The sequence below is a fragment of the Clupea harengus genome, chromosome 26 (assembly GCF_900700415.2).
Source record: "Clupea harengus chromosome 26, Ch_v2.0.2, whole genome shotgun sequence".
In the NCBI taxonomy this organism is placed as follows: Eukaryota; Metazoa; Chordata; class Actinopteri; order Clupeiformes; family Clupeidae; genus Clupea; species Clupea harengus.
Window position 1 is genome coordinate 9,713,365 of NC_045177.1, and position 18,262 is coordinate 9,731,626.

General features: G+C 47.5%; 1 protein-coding gene across 2 annotated transcripts in view; it reads right to left on the bottom strand.

The window, feature by feature from the left end:
• The window catches only part of LOC105892308 (septin-9-like), a 56,597-nt gene extending 38,850 nt beyond the window's left edge, over positions 1-17,747 (bottom strand). The window contains exons 1-2 of one of the 2 annotated variants that reach the window (XM_012818558.3): positions 17,656-17,747; positions 1,238-1,864 (exon numbers count right to left, since the gene is read on the bottom strand). In XM_012818558.3, the coding sequence (XP_012674012.1) occupies positions 1,238-1,864; positions 17,656-17,677 (649 nt within the window). In that variant the 5' untranslated portion in view covers positions 17,678-17,747. Of the gene's footprint in view, positions 1-1,237; positions 1,865-10,023; positions 10,094-17,655 lie in introns of those variants that run through there. The other variant, XM_031563547.2, reaches the window with a different exon arrangement.
• Positions 17,748-18,262: the final 515 nt, after the last annotated feature.

Consider the following 18,262-nt stretch of genomic DNA (forward strand, 5'->3'; position numbering starts at 1 on the left):
CTGAGTTCCGTGTTGCGCAAGAATTCTGTCAAGAAAGAATATTGATCTCTATGTACAATACAATGAAATGATGCACTCAATAAGCTGAGAATGTGTGGGATTTTCCAAGAGACTGATTTAAGTAGACAAAATGTGGAAGCCGAGACTTTGCTTATGATAGCGTTCGTAGAACAGTTGTGGGTCTTTAAATGTTGCCTCAGCAAAAAATGTGAAATGTATGCAAACAGACACAGGTCATTGTATGAACCCAAGAGAAACAGATTTGAGCATCATTACAACATGCTATCTTACATGGAACAAGTCTAAAGACAACGCCTTCAATATTACTGTGGATGATAAATGCGAAGTCTATCTTGTGTACGTCATTATACTGGTTTCCCATTACTTGGAAAAATCTGGTGTTATGATGCATTTCTTAAGAATCGTCAAATTCATTTTTAAACATAAGATGCATTAGTTTGGTTCTCAACAATGTCCTTCCTTTTTAATTGTTAGGAAAATGACATAAACAAGCGCTGAACTGACGCACAATTCAACCCCATGTATAACACTCCAAAGCCTTTAAGAGGATCTCTTTAAAATACTCTGGGCCTTCATCTCATGTTTATGAGCCCGTCCACATACTGTATACACTTGGAGGGACTGATTCCACCACAGTTCCCCCTACCGGCAGAGAGGCCCCCCCTCAACCCCACCCCCACCCCCCCCCCCACTGACCTAGCTTCTCTCAGCTCATCACAGATCATTTGTTTCACTCCTTTTTCTCACGAAGAGCCAATTCCCGAAAGCTCAGTGGCCTGTGCTCAACTTCTGCCAACCGCCGCCAGTCGAGATGAAATGGGCTGAACTCTGGGGTTAACCGGAGGAGAGAGACGGGCAGACACAGCCACCCAACGGCACTCTAAAACGGCACAGGCATTCCCCCCGTGACGGCGGCATGGCGGTTTAACAGCGCTGTGAAGGCTTGATTAAAAGCCGTGAGGCACCGGTCGAGTGCGGTCTGACTGCCAACAAACAAAAAACATCTTTAAACTATCCACTGGCTTCTACTCAGCAGCATACACAAGAATATACGTACAGAATCCACAATCCATTATATTTAGCTTTGCTGGTACTCTCATCGGCATGCAAGGGAAGGGAAAGGAAGACCTGAATGTTCTGGATACTGGAGTACAGTATGGGTTAGCGTGTTGAAATGGGGAGACCAGGTGAAAGATAGACATCACAGGTGACTTACGGTGGCTGTCCTGAGGTGACTTGCGTGTGGGGTGGTTGGGTGAGGCGGAGCGTGTGCTGATGGTCGGGTGGTGGTGGTGGTGGTGGTTCTCCTGGGCCTTGCTGTCGGGTGCTTTGGTGACGCTGATCTCCGGTCGGCGTGTGCCGGCCACCTCTCCCGGGCTGGGCGGCTCGGTCCTCCTGAAGGTGGTCTCGGGGAGCTTGGCGCTGGCGTGTGGGGCGACGGCGGCGGCGCGGGCGGTAGCAACGGGCGTCTCCAGGGGCCTGCTGAAGGTGACGGAGTGCTTCTGCATCAGCTCGGGGGTCTTGCTGTGGCCCAGGACCTCGGGCCGCTTCAGGGCGAAGCGGGAGACGCCTTGGCTGGGGGAGCTGTCCACCGACTTGCCGCTGTGGTTGGAGGAGATGTCGATGGAGAGCTCCGTGCGGCGGGACACGGGCTCCGGGGTGCGGGCCTTGGGCCGTAAGCTGTCCAGGGGCTTGGGGCTGCTGGTGTGGTTGGCGCGGGAGCCCAGGTCGTAGTAGCTCTGGCTGCTGGGGGCGACGGCTGAGCGCGGGTGGGAGTTGGCGACGCGGCGCGTGTTGGGGGAGGTGGCGTCCACGTCTTCCACCTCAAACGACCTCTTCAAAGCTGTAGGGAGACGGACGCCATTAACAGAAGACCAGAAACCAACCACATAACCAGCGTACCACAGCCCAAAAAGTCAGAGTACAGAGATTAAGAAAAAATCATATCGTAGTGAATGTATAGTATTTTACTAATTACCCATACATTTACATTTTACTGTAAAAGATAAAGCTTACTGAAGAAATCAAAAGTGATACAGTCTGTTAGAAAGAGAGTATACAATACGGAAAAAAGTAGTCACATTTAACCAATTTATGAGAAAATAGATTTTCCCATCACATCTGCAAAGAATGACTGAGCCAAGACCACAGAGCTCCATCTTATATCATCACATAATGAAGAGCCAGGACTCCAGAGAAGCATTTCATGCGCCACCATCAACTACACCATCAATTTTACAGTACTGACTTCTGAGTCCAAAACAGGAAATAGAAAAAGGGTGATTGTACAGAGAACTACAGGCTAAGTCAAAACACTATCTTTACCTTCCGAAGACCATAAGATGAAACAAGCCGAACAGGAGCGCACATAGACGAGCATACATAGATGATTTAAACCATCAACAAACATTCCCCATCAAATCACAAAACAAACTGAGCCACAAAGACTAGTCTAGGAATACAAACTTACTGTGCTATCACTGGACACACTCTCCCACAAGGACTGTGCAACAGAACAAGAACTGCATGTGAGAAGGGGAAAAAATGACGGCTTCTCTCCGGGAAACGACGGGCAGCTCTGGACCCCTGCCAGTTGACATCACATCCCGGACGCAGAGGAGTGGTCCCGAGCGGGCTGGGATGGCAACGGGGGGTCTGTCTGCTCACGCACAGTCGCACTCCAGTGTCTCGTACGAGCCTTAGCGTAGCATTGAGGCCCTGAGAAACTGACACTGCCTGAAGGCACATCTTATTTCCTGGCCTACATTCTGAGCTTCTCTCTGACACTCAGCGGCAGTTGATGATCCACTCATCTACAGTAAACATGGCCTCCATAAAGGGAGTATCAGCGAAATGGAAACTATAAGAGTGAATGTTGTGAGTGTATGTGTGTGTAAGTGTGTATAAGTGTGTGTATGTGTGTGTGTATGTGTCTGTATGTGTGTGTGTATGTGTGTGTAAGTTTCTGTATGTGTGTGTGTATGTGTGTGTAAGTTTGTGTAAGTGTGTGTAAGTGTGTATAAGTGTGTGTGTGTGTGTGTGTATAAGTGTGTATGTGTGTGTAAGTGTGTGTAAGTGTGTATAAGTACGTGTGTGTGTGTGTGTGTGTGTGTGTGTGTGTGTGTGTGTGTGTGTGTGTGTACGTGTGTGTGTATGTGGGTGTAAGTGAGTATCATTTCTCCATGCCCTCTTTTTAAACTTGGAGCACTTATAATCGCGCAACAGAATAGTCACATCAAAAGGCTCCCATAATCCTCGCTGGCCATGGCCCTAATCCAATTTGCTGCTTTAAGCCACTACATTCGGAATCACTTCACTTGATACTTTATAACCCCCAGGACAAATTTTGTTTTTTGCCAAATGCTAATTTAGCGAGCCAGTCCCTCTTCCCAGTTATCCATTGAACATTTCAAGGGTATTAGAACTCGGGTGTCAATGTCCCCGTGCATACGGCAGGAGCAGCTTAAACACCAAATGTCAGAGGTTGAATGAAACTTCCTCTGAGAAGTTCTCTCTCCAGTTTTCCCCTTATTACTGCCCCTGGCAGAAGAAGACACTTAGAGCTTATAAAATGCATCAATTACTCTAAGATTTCCCCTTGCCTTGTGATGCCTAGATTTTCAGTCCTTCTAAAACTATCAAAACAATCCTGTCACCCACATATTGTTTGGGGCTAAAAGGGCCTGTGAGATAGTGTTTGTTTTTACCTCAACACATGCTGTGACTGCTTCTCAGACTCACACTTCATTCTATTCAAACCACTGGGAATAACCACTGGGAGTTTTTACAGTGACAATAAAAAATTCATTGCACATAAAATATAGCAGGCTGCTTCAGTTTAGCATTTAGTTTGATTAGCAAACTTTTCATCTTGTTTTTGATTTACAAAAAGGATAAATTCAACTGTGCCTTATGAAAAAAAAAGTTACAGATCATAAACGTATTATTTATACGTCCAAACCACTTCAGAAATGAATTCAATTTCACTGTGAATGTTTTGTTTATTTTCACTGCAGAAGCAGGAATGGAGTGATGTGGTTCCCATCACCAGGGCTGCTAAATCAAAGGCCTTTCTGTTGACTGTCAACAGGAATCAGTGAGTTGTTGCGACGGCTGACGCAGGACGTGCCAAAGCGCTCTGCGTGACACTCTTCCTCACAGGAAATTGCAACACCGTCTCATCCGCCGTCTCATCTCAAAGAACGAGATGCAACATTCTGACGCGGTTAACACTAGAGTAGGCTGTAAGGGTCAAACGCTCAAAATAATATTGGAATACATTTTTACAGAGAGACAAGAGGGGTGGTGGGGGCAGTGAGAGAGATGCACTCAGGTAGATGTGGATTCATCCTGCAGCTCTGGCCTAGTGTCTGTCCCCCTCTGGGGGACTCCTGCAGCTTAGTGTCTGTCCTCCTCTGGGAGACTCCTGCAGCTTAGTGTCTGTCCTCCTCTGGGGGACTCCTGCAGCTCTGGCCTAGTGTCTGTCCTCCTCTGGGAGACTCCTGCAGCTTAGTGTCTGTCCTCCTCTGTGAGACTCCTGCAGCTTAGTCTGTCCCCTTGGGAGACTCTCACTTGTGTCTTCCCCTCTGGGAGACTCCTGCAGCTTAGTGTCTGTCCTCCTCTGGGAGACTCCTGCAGCTTAGTGTCTGTCCTCCTCTGGGAGACTCCTGCAGCTTAGTGTCTGTCCTCCTCTGGGAGACTCCTGCAGCTTAGTGTCTGTCCTCCTCTGTGAGACTCCTGCAGCTTAGTGTCTGTCCTCCTCTGGGAGACTCCTGCACCTCTGATTAGTGTCTGTCCTCCTCTGGGAGACTCCTGCACCTCTGATTAGTGTCTGTCCTCCTCTGGGAGACTCCTGCACCTCTGATTAGTGTCTGTCCTCTGGGAGACTCCTCTGATTAGTGTCTGTCCTCCTCTGGGAGACTCCTGCACCTCTGGCTTAGTGTCTGGGGGAATCCTGCAGCTGCAGCTCACAGTCTGGGAATGCTGCCACTGCCACTGCGGCCACTGCTGCTGCTGCCCTGGGGCTCGAAGAGCGTCAGGACCATACGCTGTCTGGATGAGTGAGGCAGACCCATTGGCTTACACACACACACACACACACACACACCTCACACTGGAGTTCCACAATCTTCTGGATCAAGGACTTGATCATCAGCCAACCTCAGTTAATGTTATCCTGGAATACTCTCTGGATGTTACTCACACCACGTAAACCAAGAATAGTCCTGACATAACAAGGGGTCGGCTGCATCGTCAAAGGGAAGAAATCAGATTTACGATGTAAACTCTTACACCCTCTCTCATACCGCTGTATCTGTGTCATTCTGTCTAATAGTCCACCCTCTCTGCTGCTCCCTGTGTTTCTCTCTCCCAAAGACTCTTAGCATGTTCCCCCAAGCCCATGAAGCTCTCAGCTGTTATGGGAGAGCGGGGAAGTGAGTGGAAGTTTATCAGGCCAGCACAAGGTGAGGGGAACATGAGAGTCATCCCGTGGGGTGGGGGGGGGGGGGGGAGGTCCCTCGGAGCGGCGAGACCGGCTCAGTTCGGCCACGGTCGTGGATTCCGCCGCGCTTGATTGAGGTCAGGGAGGCGAGCCGTGCTCCAGCAGTCACCTCGCGTCACTCCAGGGCAGAGGCTCATTACAGGAGAGCGGGAGCTTCAAAGGTGGCCGGGCGCTCTCTAGCCTTCAGCTGGCCAGCACAGAGACCCAGCCAGGGCGCACTTGCAGTAATTGAAGAGCCTCTTTCAAGTGACTTCTATATTTATTCAATATGGCCACAGGACCTTGATGATTCTGGATAAGTATAAGTAATTCTGTATACAGAGTATACACTACATTTGTATGTTCGGTATTTTGCACTATTGGCACCATGATGGTCAACAGCACAGAGAGGGCATAGTATTTATATAGTATATATACTATATACTATATTTATGTACTTGTGATCTTTGGGCTTTGAACCCATGACAGATTGTTTTTTTGTCTGTGACATGCTCTGCCAGCTGATCTGCGGGAGCTGCTTTATGGTGTTTAGTTTTGAGCGCGAGGGCTGGGCTGAGGCGGGAGTGTTTACATGAAACCAGAGCAGAGGGCACAGAACAGCACGGCGCCTCACACGCAGATGCAGACGCAGACGCGGGAGGCCCGGGAGGCCCGAGTGCCCCCCGCCGGGTCCCCACAGAACCTCCAGCGCGCCACAGGTCTGCCTCTCATCACCGGCCGGGGGAAGTCTGCCGCTAATTAGTGACGCCACGGCGACTGCGTGTTTTCCGACGCCGTCTTGAGCTGAGTGACGGGATCCCCCATGTGAGCGTCCACAAGGGTCATCCCAAGCAGGGGTCCCAGCTGTACACAGAGCAGCTTCATACACAACGTCCCCCAGCAACACAGACTACTATTTAGTACGTGAGAAAGAGATGCTGACCCTCACCATGGCCCAGTGACCATAACGTATACTGCTGTGTTCTGTTTATGTTTGTCATACAATCAATATGACAGGGCAGAATGCGGTTACAACCAGTTAGAAATCAGGACATGTGTACTTAAACACAAGCAAGGCTATCTGCCAGGACTGGATTCTTACATAGCACTCCAGTGCCTCTGTGTGTGTGCGTGTGTTTGTGTGTGTGTATGTGTGTGTGTGTGTGTGAGAGAGAGTGAGTGAGAGAGAGAGAGAGAGAGAGTGTGTGTGTGTGTGTGTGTGTGTGAGTGAGTGAGAGAGAGAGAGAGAAAGAGAGAGAGAGTGTGTGTGTGTGTGTGTGAGTGAGTGAGTGAGAGAGAGAGAGAAAGAGAGAGAGAGTGTGTGTGTGTGAGTGAGTGAGTGAGAGAGAGAGAGAGAGAGAAAGAGAGAGAGAGTGTGTAAAAGAGAGAGAGAGAGAGAGGGCACCTCTCTCTGCTCAGCCTCCTGATAAGCATCACGAGGAGGCCAGCCACTAATGACAGGCTGTAATGGCAGCAAACGTGCCTGATCAGCCACAGGCACAGAGACACAGACCTCTCAGGGCACCATACTGTGGTGTCTTCAACTAGTCCTTCAAAACTCACTCTCAGCGCTCACTCTCAACACCAACCTCTTCATCACAAACACCTTGTAATGTCATGTCAATCAGTTGTTAGCTTTGCTTATAATACATGTGAGACTAAGTAAATGTGGGAAAGATGCTTCACAGTGCTTTTTAAGATGAAACAAGGATCTTGTGGGGTGATGATGCTAATGGCTAATGATTTAATGCTAATTGGCACCGACACCATCCTCTCATCTCTTTATGGAGACCCCAAACGAAGCATTACATTCCCGTTTGATTCTCCCAGTAACTACCAGAGGCTCCAGGAGTTCAGTCTCCATCTTCCGCCCACAACAAAGGGGACCTCAGGCAGGAAGAGGGAGACAGAGTGAAATACAGCCTGTCGGTAAATATGCATGTTTGGCCCCAGGCTCCCTGCCCAGGTGAGGAGGGGCTGACTATACCTCCTCTTTGAACCCACAGGAGGTTGAACACAGGCCTGACACGAGCAGGAGCTCTGGATTTACACCCTGAACTAACCACAGAGGGTAGCTTCAAAAGACACAAATGCCACACTGGTTGTGTTTTGAATATGTTAGCATTTAGCCTTTAAGGCGAGGGTGGGTGGGTGATGGAAATGCACTGGTGTAGCTGGTATCTAGATTCAAAGACTGTCTTTGGCAAGATGGGCTGATACCTTTTGGCATTTCAGGGCTTTGCTGACGACGCTATTTCATCTGCTAACCAAGGGCTTTTTCAAGAGGAAGTCATTTTGAGGAAGAATCAGAAATGTGAAACCACTGCTCTCTCACATGTGGCCGGACCAGCTTTTGAGCACAACAACAGGATTGAAACCTCTGCTCTCTTCACCATGTGCCCAGACCAGCTTTGAGCACAACAACAGGATTGAAACCTCTGCTCTTCACCATGTGGCCAGACCAGCTTTTGAGCACAACAACAGGATTGAAACCTCTGCTCTCTTCACCATGTGCCCAGACCAGCTTTGAGCACAACAACAGGATTGAAACCTCTGCTCTCTTCACCATGTGCCCAGACCAGCTTTGAGCACAACAACAGGATTTTCCAGTAAAAGCCGACAGCCAGGGCCCGTGATAAGACAAGAGATGTCAGGTTATCAGTTTCCCTCTGACATTTCCTCGCGCGAGGGCCCGCCTCAGCTGGGTGCCGGACTGCAGCGGTGACATGCCCCTATTCATCCGCTGGAGCGCTAACTCTGATAGCAGTCAGACAGCGGGTGTCCAACGCCGACAGGCTCCGTGACAGTGACGGCACAACTGCTCAGAGAGGAAATGAGGCAATCTCTAGAATCTTTCACTGAAATGCGGAGATAAAGGAGACGACCTCCGTCAGAATATATAACAGCCTTTCAACTGTGTGACATGTAGCTTTGCAAGGCTGGGGGAAAAGACAAATGCATTCAGGTGGGAGCAGCTCCACAAAACATCTTGTCAACTTTCATACACGGACCTATGCACACACTATCACACACACACACGCACACACGCACACACACACAAACACACACACACACACACACACACACACACACACACACACACACTTTCCAGAGATTGTGCATGCTCAGGAACACACATTATTTTCTGCCCGTTCTTGGCACCACAAAACCACGCTTCCCGTGGAATTTCCTCCCCCTGCCCAAACACCCCCGTCCCGTCCCCGTCCCCTCCCCTCCCCTCCCTTCAGCGGAGAGCCACACGGGCGGCCTGCTCACTGCAGGAGTCTGACGTCCCTCACAGCAGCTCCACAACACACAAGTCAACACGTCTCTCTATCAGAGCACACAGCATTGGGCGTCAGAGGCCCCAACTCCTTTTACAGTCAAGTGAGGGCATGAGGGAAAAGTGCCCATTTTAGGGAATAGCCTTATATGTTTGTACTAAATGCACTCTAATTTGGCCACTCGCGTACACAGCCTGCAACTTGTTCAAATTTGGGGCAATAATAACAGTATTGAACATTTATTACGGTTGCTGTTGTTTAAATAATGTTTATGTTGAATAAATAATGGGAAACCATGGAAACTACTATTGAAAGTGGGGGAAAAAAGAAAAAGAAGGAAAAAAGCTGCCTTGGACTGCTGATAAGACTCCCTGACTTTTAAATGAAATGATTATACTGCTATTTGATCAGCAAATCTCTTAGTTTAACATACATAGCAACCAATGTAAATGTGAAGTATCAACCAGCAGCTTGCCTTTACCCCAAAAAAGTGCTCGAGCAGTTGTGTAAAAAAAAAAAAAAACAGGTTCAGTTATATGAAGACAGCCTGCAGTCTAGCTGGTCTTCTTCAGCTAATCTTCTTCTAGAACCATCCGACTGGAAAAAAAAGAAGCGGTCACGCTTCAGAGGGACAGACAAGAACAGCGTTCGTTTGACCCCACACAGAGATGTCAACTGGAAAGGAGAAGGAGAAGGAGGAGGGGAGGATGGAGAAAGAATAACAAAGGGGAATCCATGGACATGCCACGCAAATGGAGAAGAAGAAAAGAAACAAGTGGAGTTGTGAAAGAGGAGGGAGAGTTGTGTCTATGGAGGAGATCCAGGCGTTACCCTGTGGGTAAAAGTGCTTTCTTCTAGCACGGCCTCAGTGGTTTGATCAATCTGGGGAGATTTCCTGTGGCCACGAGCCGCTGTCAGTGCCGTCTAGTATGGAGGTGTACATGGGGAAATCAATAGCAGGCTAAATGGAGTAGGCTGAGGCACTAGACCCTTCATGACGTTATGATGCCCACGAGAACATGCACATTCACTCAGTCAACACAGCCACAACAACAGGACAACGACAGTCAGTGAAGAGTGATGGAAGTTCACATATAGTCTCCTCATACTTCCATACTCTTCATGCTTACTTACATACTACACTCAACAGACTCTAAGAGACACACTGCAGTTACAATCTCTAAACCTTTTACTCTACGTTACGTGGCAATGAAGGAAGAATGGAAGAGGACAAACCTTCAAAGTCAGAAATAATTCCTTCCAAGTGAGCATTAACTGTTGGATCAGACATCCTTTCTGTTCACCTCGCCGCAGAGGAAGCCCTTCCCAAGGTATCACTGCAAAGGGCAAGCTCAAGAGCTCAAACAAATCCCAAATTAGGAGTCACGGCAATTAGGAAAAAAAAGAAAAGTTTGAGCAGTGCAGCGCCAATGAGACAACTTTCTTAAAGGACCAGCTACCTCTCAATAGCGTCACACTCAAGGCTAGAGAGAGTGAAAGGCGATACCTCTCCTACCCCTCCCACTCAGACTCTATCTCTCTCTCTCTCTCTGTCTCCACTCCCTCTGTCATTCTCTCCATCTCCTCTCTCTCTCTCTCTCTCTCTTCCTCGGGTGTCCAGGAGTCAGTGAAGCCATACAGAATTGACATATTGGGAGCATGCAAGCTGTGTCTGATTAATGGTGTGACACAATGCTAATAAAGGGAAGTCATTTGGCTGCCATTATAAACATTACAACACTTCACCAGAAATTGTACCTAAATAAGGAATTATAGGTGCTTAAATCAAGCGAGATACACAAGAAATAAAGGTTTTGAAAACCTTCCAAATGAGCTAAGTAGTGAAAATAAAAAATTGGGGGGAAAGAAGAAAGCCAAATGCTGAATGATCTGAGAAAACAAGATGGAACCATTTTATGGCTGATGTAAGCAGGAGTAACACAACACACATGCGAACGAACTGAAGGACTGCAGGTGACCAATGAGGAGATGTCCTCGTCGTTATGGTGCAGAGTGAGTCTGAATAGTTTGGAGGAGTATTTTGAATTCTTGGGCAGGGCCAGATGAGTTTCTATCAGATATCATGAACATCAGAACATCAGGCGTCAGAACGTCATGAACAACACACGGTTGTGTAGCTGCTCTTAACACTAAGATGTAACAGATACCTCGCTGCTTCTCATCCATCAGAGTTGAGGAGTTGAGGATTCTGGATACTTCCTGCATATGTTTTTCAGTTTTGACAGACCAATTAGTAAAAAAGCAGAACCTTCTGAAAGATACAGAAGTCAATATCATCTCCTTAGTCGGGCAGAAAGGAGATATACCTGAGATGACCTTCAGATGAGCTGTCTGTGAGGTGCTGTCTGTGAGACAGAGAGTCTGCACATAGATGGAACAAAAAGGCGGCCTGCACCCCCCACCTTGACTATTTTAATGCCACACAAAAAAATATATAGGGGGCAGTTTCAGGGTGTACGCATCATGCCAAATACAACACGCTTCTCACACAAGGTGACACAGCGGTGAGAAAAGGATATCACAAAAGAACAGAGGCCTCTCCATTCAAAGCCAGTCACCACGTGTAAACTGCTCCTTCCCTTCTATGTATCTGAACACCTGAATAAGAAATATTCATGTTGACATCGCTCGTCGCTGTCCTGCCAATATAAATATTTATTAACAATATCAGCTAGTCTGACTATGTGACGGTTAACAAAACACAAACAGATGAGCCGGAGTAAACAAGCAGACACATATGGACATCTGCAGCCACATAGATAAACACTCACATATGCATATCCAAACAGCGCTTCTATAATAACTAACAACTATGTGTTTAACAAATATACAGATTCATCTAAGATGCACTATGCGTACAAATGTATTCAAGAAGACAACACAACCACGGCATACCCTGCTGTGGTCTGTGCTGAGTACACGATAAACATGATAAATGTGAATTCTGAACCTCACAGCATGGCGTGTAATTGAAAACATACAGCCCGTACAAACAAAAAAACACCAGCCAGAAACCACCTTTAAGAATGACTAGCTTTTCCAAATGTGTCATGCATTGCCTTGTCTTCACAGCGAGTGAGAGAGAGAGAGAGAGAGAGAGGCTGAGTTAGGGGCAACTCTGGCCCTGACAGGAACCCTGCTTGTCTTGGCTGCTGTTCAGGTTGTCTCAGCCTGAAGTCCAAACAGGACTGGATGGGCGCTCGTATTCAAATGCAGCAGTCCCTCTCCACCAGTCATTCCAACCTGTAGATCTGAGTAACCCCTGGGCTATTGCACGGTTCAATCACTCTCTCTCTCTCTATCTTCTCTCTTTTCTCTCTCTCTCTCTCTCTATCTTCTCTCTCTCTCTCTCTTTCCCTCTCTCTCTCTCTCGTCTCTCGACTTTCCAAGAAGAGCGGAAGGAGTAGAGATCTGAGGATATTACTAATAATAGGGCGCTGAAACGATCCTGTCTACAAGTCTGCATTTGATATGCATCGCGGCCCTGCATCCCCTTGCAAGTAGGGCAACTAATCATTGCAATGACATGCTGAAATGATAGATGACTGATGCAGGGAAAAAATCAGTTGGACACGGAGGAAAAGAGACACCTACGAGTAAAAAGGAAAACCCTCAAAGGACAACAATTCTCTTGTTGTTTCTGGATGTAAAAAACATGGATAACTTGACACTAGTGGGGTGAAATCATAACCTCTCTCAGTAGTGAGATGTGACGATGGCTGCATGGCTATTGCTAGTTTCCTGTAGGGACTAGGGTCAGTCTCCCACTTAAATGGCAGTAGCCTGGTTGACCACCCATGGGGCACATGTAGAGAAAGTAGTCAAGATTGTTGATGTGTTGTAGTGGGACGAACCAGGAGAAGCACTGGCCAAGGGTGGGAGAGGTGTGGAGTGCGTTTAGGCTACATGCTAATCACATTTGATTCCCTTGCTGAGGGTTGACTGGTCTTAGTAATTAAGCAGACCACGAGTGAACTAATCACCCTGAGGTTACTAGCGTCATGCTCAAACCTGTCAAAAGGAACACTGCAGGGTACTTATGCCACAGGTTGAACACTATGAGCAGCCACACAATCAGGTTTCAGTCCAAACCACACATAAGACTACTGGTGTCTTATGCAAGACAGCGAGTAGTTCAGTCACTCAAACACTAGACAAGCTCTGCGATCCACTTGGAGGTTTGGTCAAGTCACACATCGCACAGCCACAACACCCGTGGTCTGAATTGACCACCTCTTTCTCAACCTGTGCGTGTCTAGCAGAAAGGACCACAGCTGCATGTACTGGACTGCCTCCCGAGTACCGCAGTCTCTCTCGCAGGCAACATCTGGAGGTGAGACACGACGCCAAAATCTCCCAACCAGTGCGTGTTTTCAAGAGCCGCAACAACACACAGAGGCATCGGTGCACACAGCGAAGGTCATTAAGCCAGGAACGGGCCATTTCACCCACAAAAGAACCTGCACTCTAGCTGCAGGTGCCAGTCCAGCTAATGTATGGAAAAACCTGATTCCGCTCAAGCAATCAGCGGATCACAGACTGTAAATGGCCGACGCTGCCATTGCAGCTTCACAAACAGAGCGTGTGAGTTCGCTCTAATAGGAGTATTGCACTTGAGGTGAAGCCAAAGCTTTTGGTGCTTGGCTGGCCTGGCTGTCACATCTGATAACAAACCTATTTGGATTCCAGCGGAGCATCCAGTGAGCTCATCTCTCCAACACAAACACCCCAGCACCCAGTCCCATCGGTGGTCCCGCTCACAAATCAACCACATGGACACGTTCACAAGCTGCAGTAGCTGCTTCAAATGTAATTGCAGTAAATGTGATGTCAGTACCCATAATTCTGTTCTGCTCGACAGGCTAAATTACCCAACAATCATGTAAGTGTATTCTTGGTTTCCTCTCGACCCAAATAGAGGGGATTTACTGTTGCCTTCATTGGACAGTTCAGTTCAGTTTGTTTTATAAACTTGATTATTCTGACCTTTCAAAAAATCCAGACAGTATTAAATCACTTCTCCACACTGCTGTTCTCATCATAAAAATAAACCGTCAAAATGTGGCACTCCGGAATAGTGTGTGTGGTCCAACGGGATGGTAAAGTTTCAGGACTGTAAATTTAGAGTGGATATCTTAGTAGTGAGGATTCTGTCACAACTTGTGTGTGTTGCTTCTGCTATCAGACAAATATGCCCACACCCATGCCATGTGTGCCACCCCCACACACACACACACAGTGGCACAGCATCTGAAAATATACTGATCCACATACTACATGCCCCTCACACACGGGTTGGGCAGAACTTTCCCACATTAACACTCCTGGACACGGCGAGTTGCTTGGACAAGAATAGTGGCACTAAAGTGCATATCCTACGCCAAAGGTGCGGTTTCCAAAGAACCCAGGTTTCCTGCACGATAAAGCCAGTATAAATGTTAATGTTTCTCATGCTCTATTCTTATTACATTAAGAATGATAATAATCTGTGTTAGCATGGGGTACAGGAGGCTCAATCGTGACTCACGGAGGATATCCCACGCAGTCCCTCTATGAAACAGGGACAGGAGGCGAACTTCCTGCCCTGATGCTTGGGATCAACATGTTCCCACCTTTATGGCTCCTCGGGAGCAAGTGTTACAACCTGACACAATGTATGCGGCCATAATCAAAATAAAGAACTTGATTATGGAACACATTTCTATGGGCAAATGGGTGATGCTGTTACACGCATGTATGCACACTCATGTTTTTATGCTTTCTCTTCATTTCTTTCCCTTGACATAAAACAGTGACCTCATACACGCCTAGACTACACACACACACACACACACACACACACACACACACACACACACACACACACACACACACACACACACACACACACACACACACACACACACACACACACACAGACAAGAGGAATAGTGCTCCTCCTCAGGTTCGTGTGTTGTTGGTGCACAGCTCCAATCACACAGCTGCTTCCCTTCTCCTCTCTGGCCTCCGGCTGCAGGACAGGGACCCAGGGACCTGTCCCTAACCAGCGCTGGTAAACACAGACCCAGGGACCTGTCTCTAACTAGTGCTGGACCCAGGGACCTAACCAGCGCTGGTAAACACAGACACAGGGACCTAACCAGCACTGGTAAACACAGACCCAGGGACCTGTCTCTAACTAGTGCTGGACCCAGGGACCTGTCCCTAACCAGCGCTGGACCCAGGGACCTAACCAGCCCTGGTAAACACAGACCCATGGACCCGTCCCTAACCAGCCCTGGTAAACACAGTGGCATCTTCAGAGCCCCTCTCCCACTGGGACTTCATCATCTCCATTAACCGCTAATCCTCTAATCGTCTACTCTAAACCTTCATCTGCAGTTATTCTCCTTACAACTGCTCCACAAGCTAAGAACTTAAAGAAGTTAAAACATTAGTGGATAGCAGATGGTCCTTCTACTGTATCCAATCTGAATCTATTACACCCTACAAGGAGGACGCTGGACACTCGACAGATGAGCACATTCACCGTGCCACAGGGAGATGATTCTATCCAGGTTTATCTCCCACCGCTTCCATCCTCTTGATGTCTCAGTCAGAGACACGCAGCGATGTCTGGCATGCCTGTTCCCATAGAAACGCTGCGGAGCACGGGAGAGGGGCCTGAGGTCAGCAGACGTTTTGATCTTGTTTCATTAGCCGAGCATTTAGTGTTTATGTTCCATGAAAACCTGACCACTGATTCATCTGCCTTCCCGTACAGAGCAATGTGTTGGCCATATGGACAGATGATGGATGGGTTGCCATATTGGAAACATTAACATAATCCTACAGAAGTGAAGGACATGCAGTATAGCTGTTACGCAGTAACATGAGAGCCAAAGGAAACACCGGGGGCCAGAGAGCCCCCACAACTCTCCGCCGTGTCGCTTTCAAGACAGAGCCGACCTGTTGCGCTTTGGAGGGTGTCGTCAAGGCAACCGGACCAAACGCAACGTCAAACGGGACCAGGAAGCTGCTCTGCCCATGGCTTCCTTGATAAAAAAAAGTATGTTCCACTCAGGATTCAGAACCCTTTATCCACACAAAGCTAAGTTAAAGCTCTCTCACACTCACACACAGACACACACATACACACACACACACACTCACACACAAGCACACACATTGACATTGAAAATTGGAAACCTTTAAACAACCCACGCTCAAGAGACTCATTTCAAGTGCATGTGGAAATGACCACATTGAGGCCACACCGGTCCTCAGGAACCCAAAAGCTCCAGCGCCACTCTGTGGCCATGCGCTGCACTGCAACCCACGAGTGAAGCCCGGTGAGCTGACAGATTCTCTGGGTGTCTGCTAAATTTAACGGAAGGCGTCTTGTCACATCACTCCTTCTTCAAGGCCACTATAATCATTCCTGACATAGATTAGGTTTATCCTCTGGATATAGATGTAAGTGCTTGAGACAGCAGATAAACAGTCCAATAAACTGAAGCGTCGGAAGCAGTGTGATTATGAGCTCCAGATAGCACAGCAACATTTACTAAGAAAAGCCACAGTGACCACCAACAGGAAATACAAGTAGATGAGTGTACAGCCACCACTTTATGGCCAGAGCTAGAGTTATAGCTTTATGTGCTAACTGAGGTGTAGAAATTGTTTAATAACCAGATTAGAAATGAAGTCATCATATCAGCCACTGCACCAAAGAGAATGTTACAAAGTCCTTCATGTATTAATTTACTCTTCAGAGTGAATAAATCAAACTAAACTCAAGACCCTTCATAAGTTAAAATGTGTCAGTGTTTACCCTCATTCATGTACTTTGATATCATCCACTGTTTTAACGTCATAGCACCATAACACCACACATACACATGTCCAGAAGACTGTGTGAGAATGAAAGGTGTCAGCTACGGTTTGCTGTTTGGATGGAGGGATCACCTTTCTACCACGTCTGTCAACTCTTCCCATTCAGCGTGGGCAGACAGGAAGTGTCCATATACAGTGTCAGTGGAGACCTTCAGGACAGCTGAGGATTTGTCATAGCAACAGCGGGACCTTGAGCCATTCCAGCCATCCCATATTAGCTGCCCCTCCCAGGGACAGTTGGTGCTTACGGTCTCCCACACCCAGCCGCATCACCAGGAGAGTTCCACAACTGTGACTGGACACCTCCACTCCACTGGCCTCTTCGCACTATGCGAGTGTTGTGACAGAGTAGCTTTAGCTTAGCATTACTGGTGGGATTTAGCTCATTGATGGGGGGCCATTCTGTATGACTGCACACACTAGGGACTATCCATAGAGGAGTCTAATCCATTCAGTACAATCACATCAATAAAAAGGGAAGTCTGGAACTACTCAGAGTGGAAAGAAATCCCCACTTACTTTCGGGTTCCAGCTTATCTGCTGCTTCAACAAAAGGCGTCTTTAAGATTTCCTGTCAAATGTCTCCATCCAAAAATAGTCACCAAGAATACTGCTCTACAACTCTGATTGTTGATTCATTCAACTCTTAAGCAGCTGTGCATTTTTCATCAAAATACACTTTAAGTCAGAATAAAAAAGTTAAGTTTTTCACCTCAAGCCCCCAAAAAAACACATTCATTTACTAAAACGCTAATTATTGTCACACATCAAATGAGATGAACAGCCCAGAAGATTCGACTGCAAGAGCAGTCAGTCTCTGTCGAGTTTGCTGTGGTCAAGAGCACTTCAGCTGGAATATCAGAAATCCCCTGCCTGGCTTGGAGAGACTCTAAGAAGCTAAAGTTAGCTCCACAAGTTAGACTTCACTCACAGATCCACCAAAAAGAAGTGAAAAAGAAGTCTTGAACTCACCAGCTATTTTGTCTCCCTCCATAGCGTTAGCGTAATGTCAAACAGCCACATGTAGCGTCTGCTTTTTTCCTACCTCCTCTCCCCTTTTTTTGAGACTTCCCCTTTTCTCAGCTCTGTGTCTCGCAGCACTTAGTCACTCGCTCTCTCTCTCCCTCCCTCTTTCCCTCCTTCTCCCTCCCTCTGAGTGCCTGCAACATGTATTCTCTCTCTCTCTCTCTCTCTCTCTCCTCTACAACTTTCTCCTTCTCCCAAAAGCCTAGTTTCTGTTGCCTCTCTCCCTCTCTCTGTCTGTCTGTATCTCAGCCTCCCTCTCTCTCTCTCTCCCTCTCTCTCTCTATCTCTCTGTCTGTCTGTCTCCCTCTCTCTCTCTCTCTCCCTCTCTCTGTCTGTGAGTTTAATGTCTTCAGTGTGCTGTCATAATGAGAGCATCCTAGATAACTACACTGCCATGTGCTGCTCATATGGACTTCCTCGCCTTGTTTTTCTTTCAGCCTCTTTTCCCTCCCATTTGCCCTTTTTTCTTTCTTCTTTTCCTTCTCCTCTCCTGACACTAAAGCAGTATTGTGTCTTTTGAAAGAGAGACCCAGGCCATGTGACTCCGACGGGC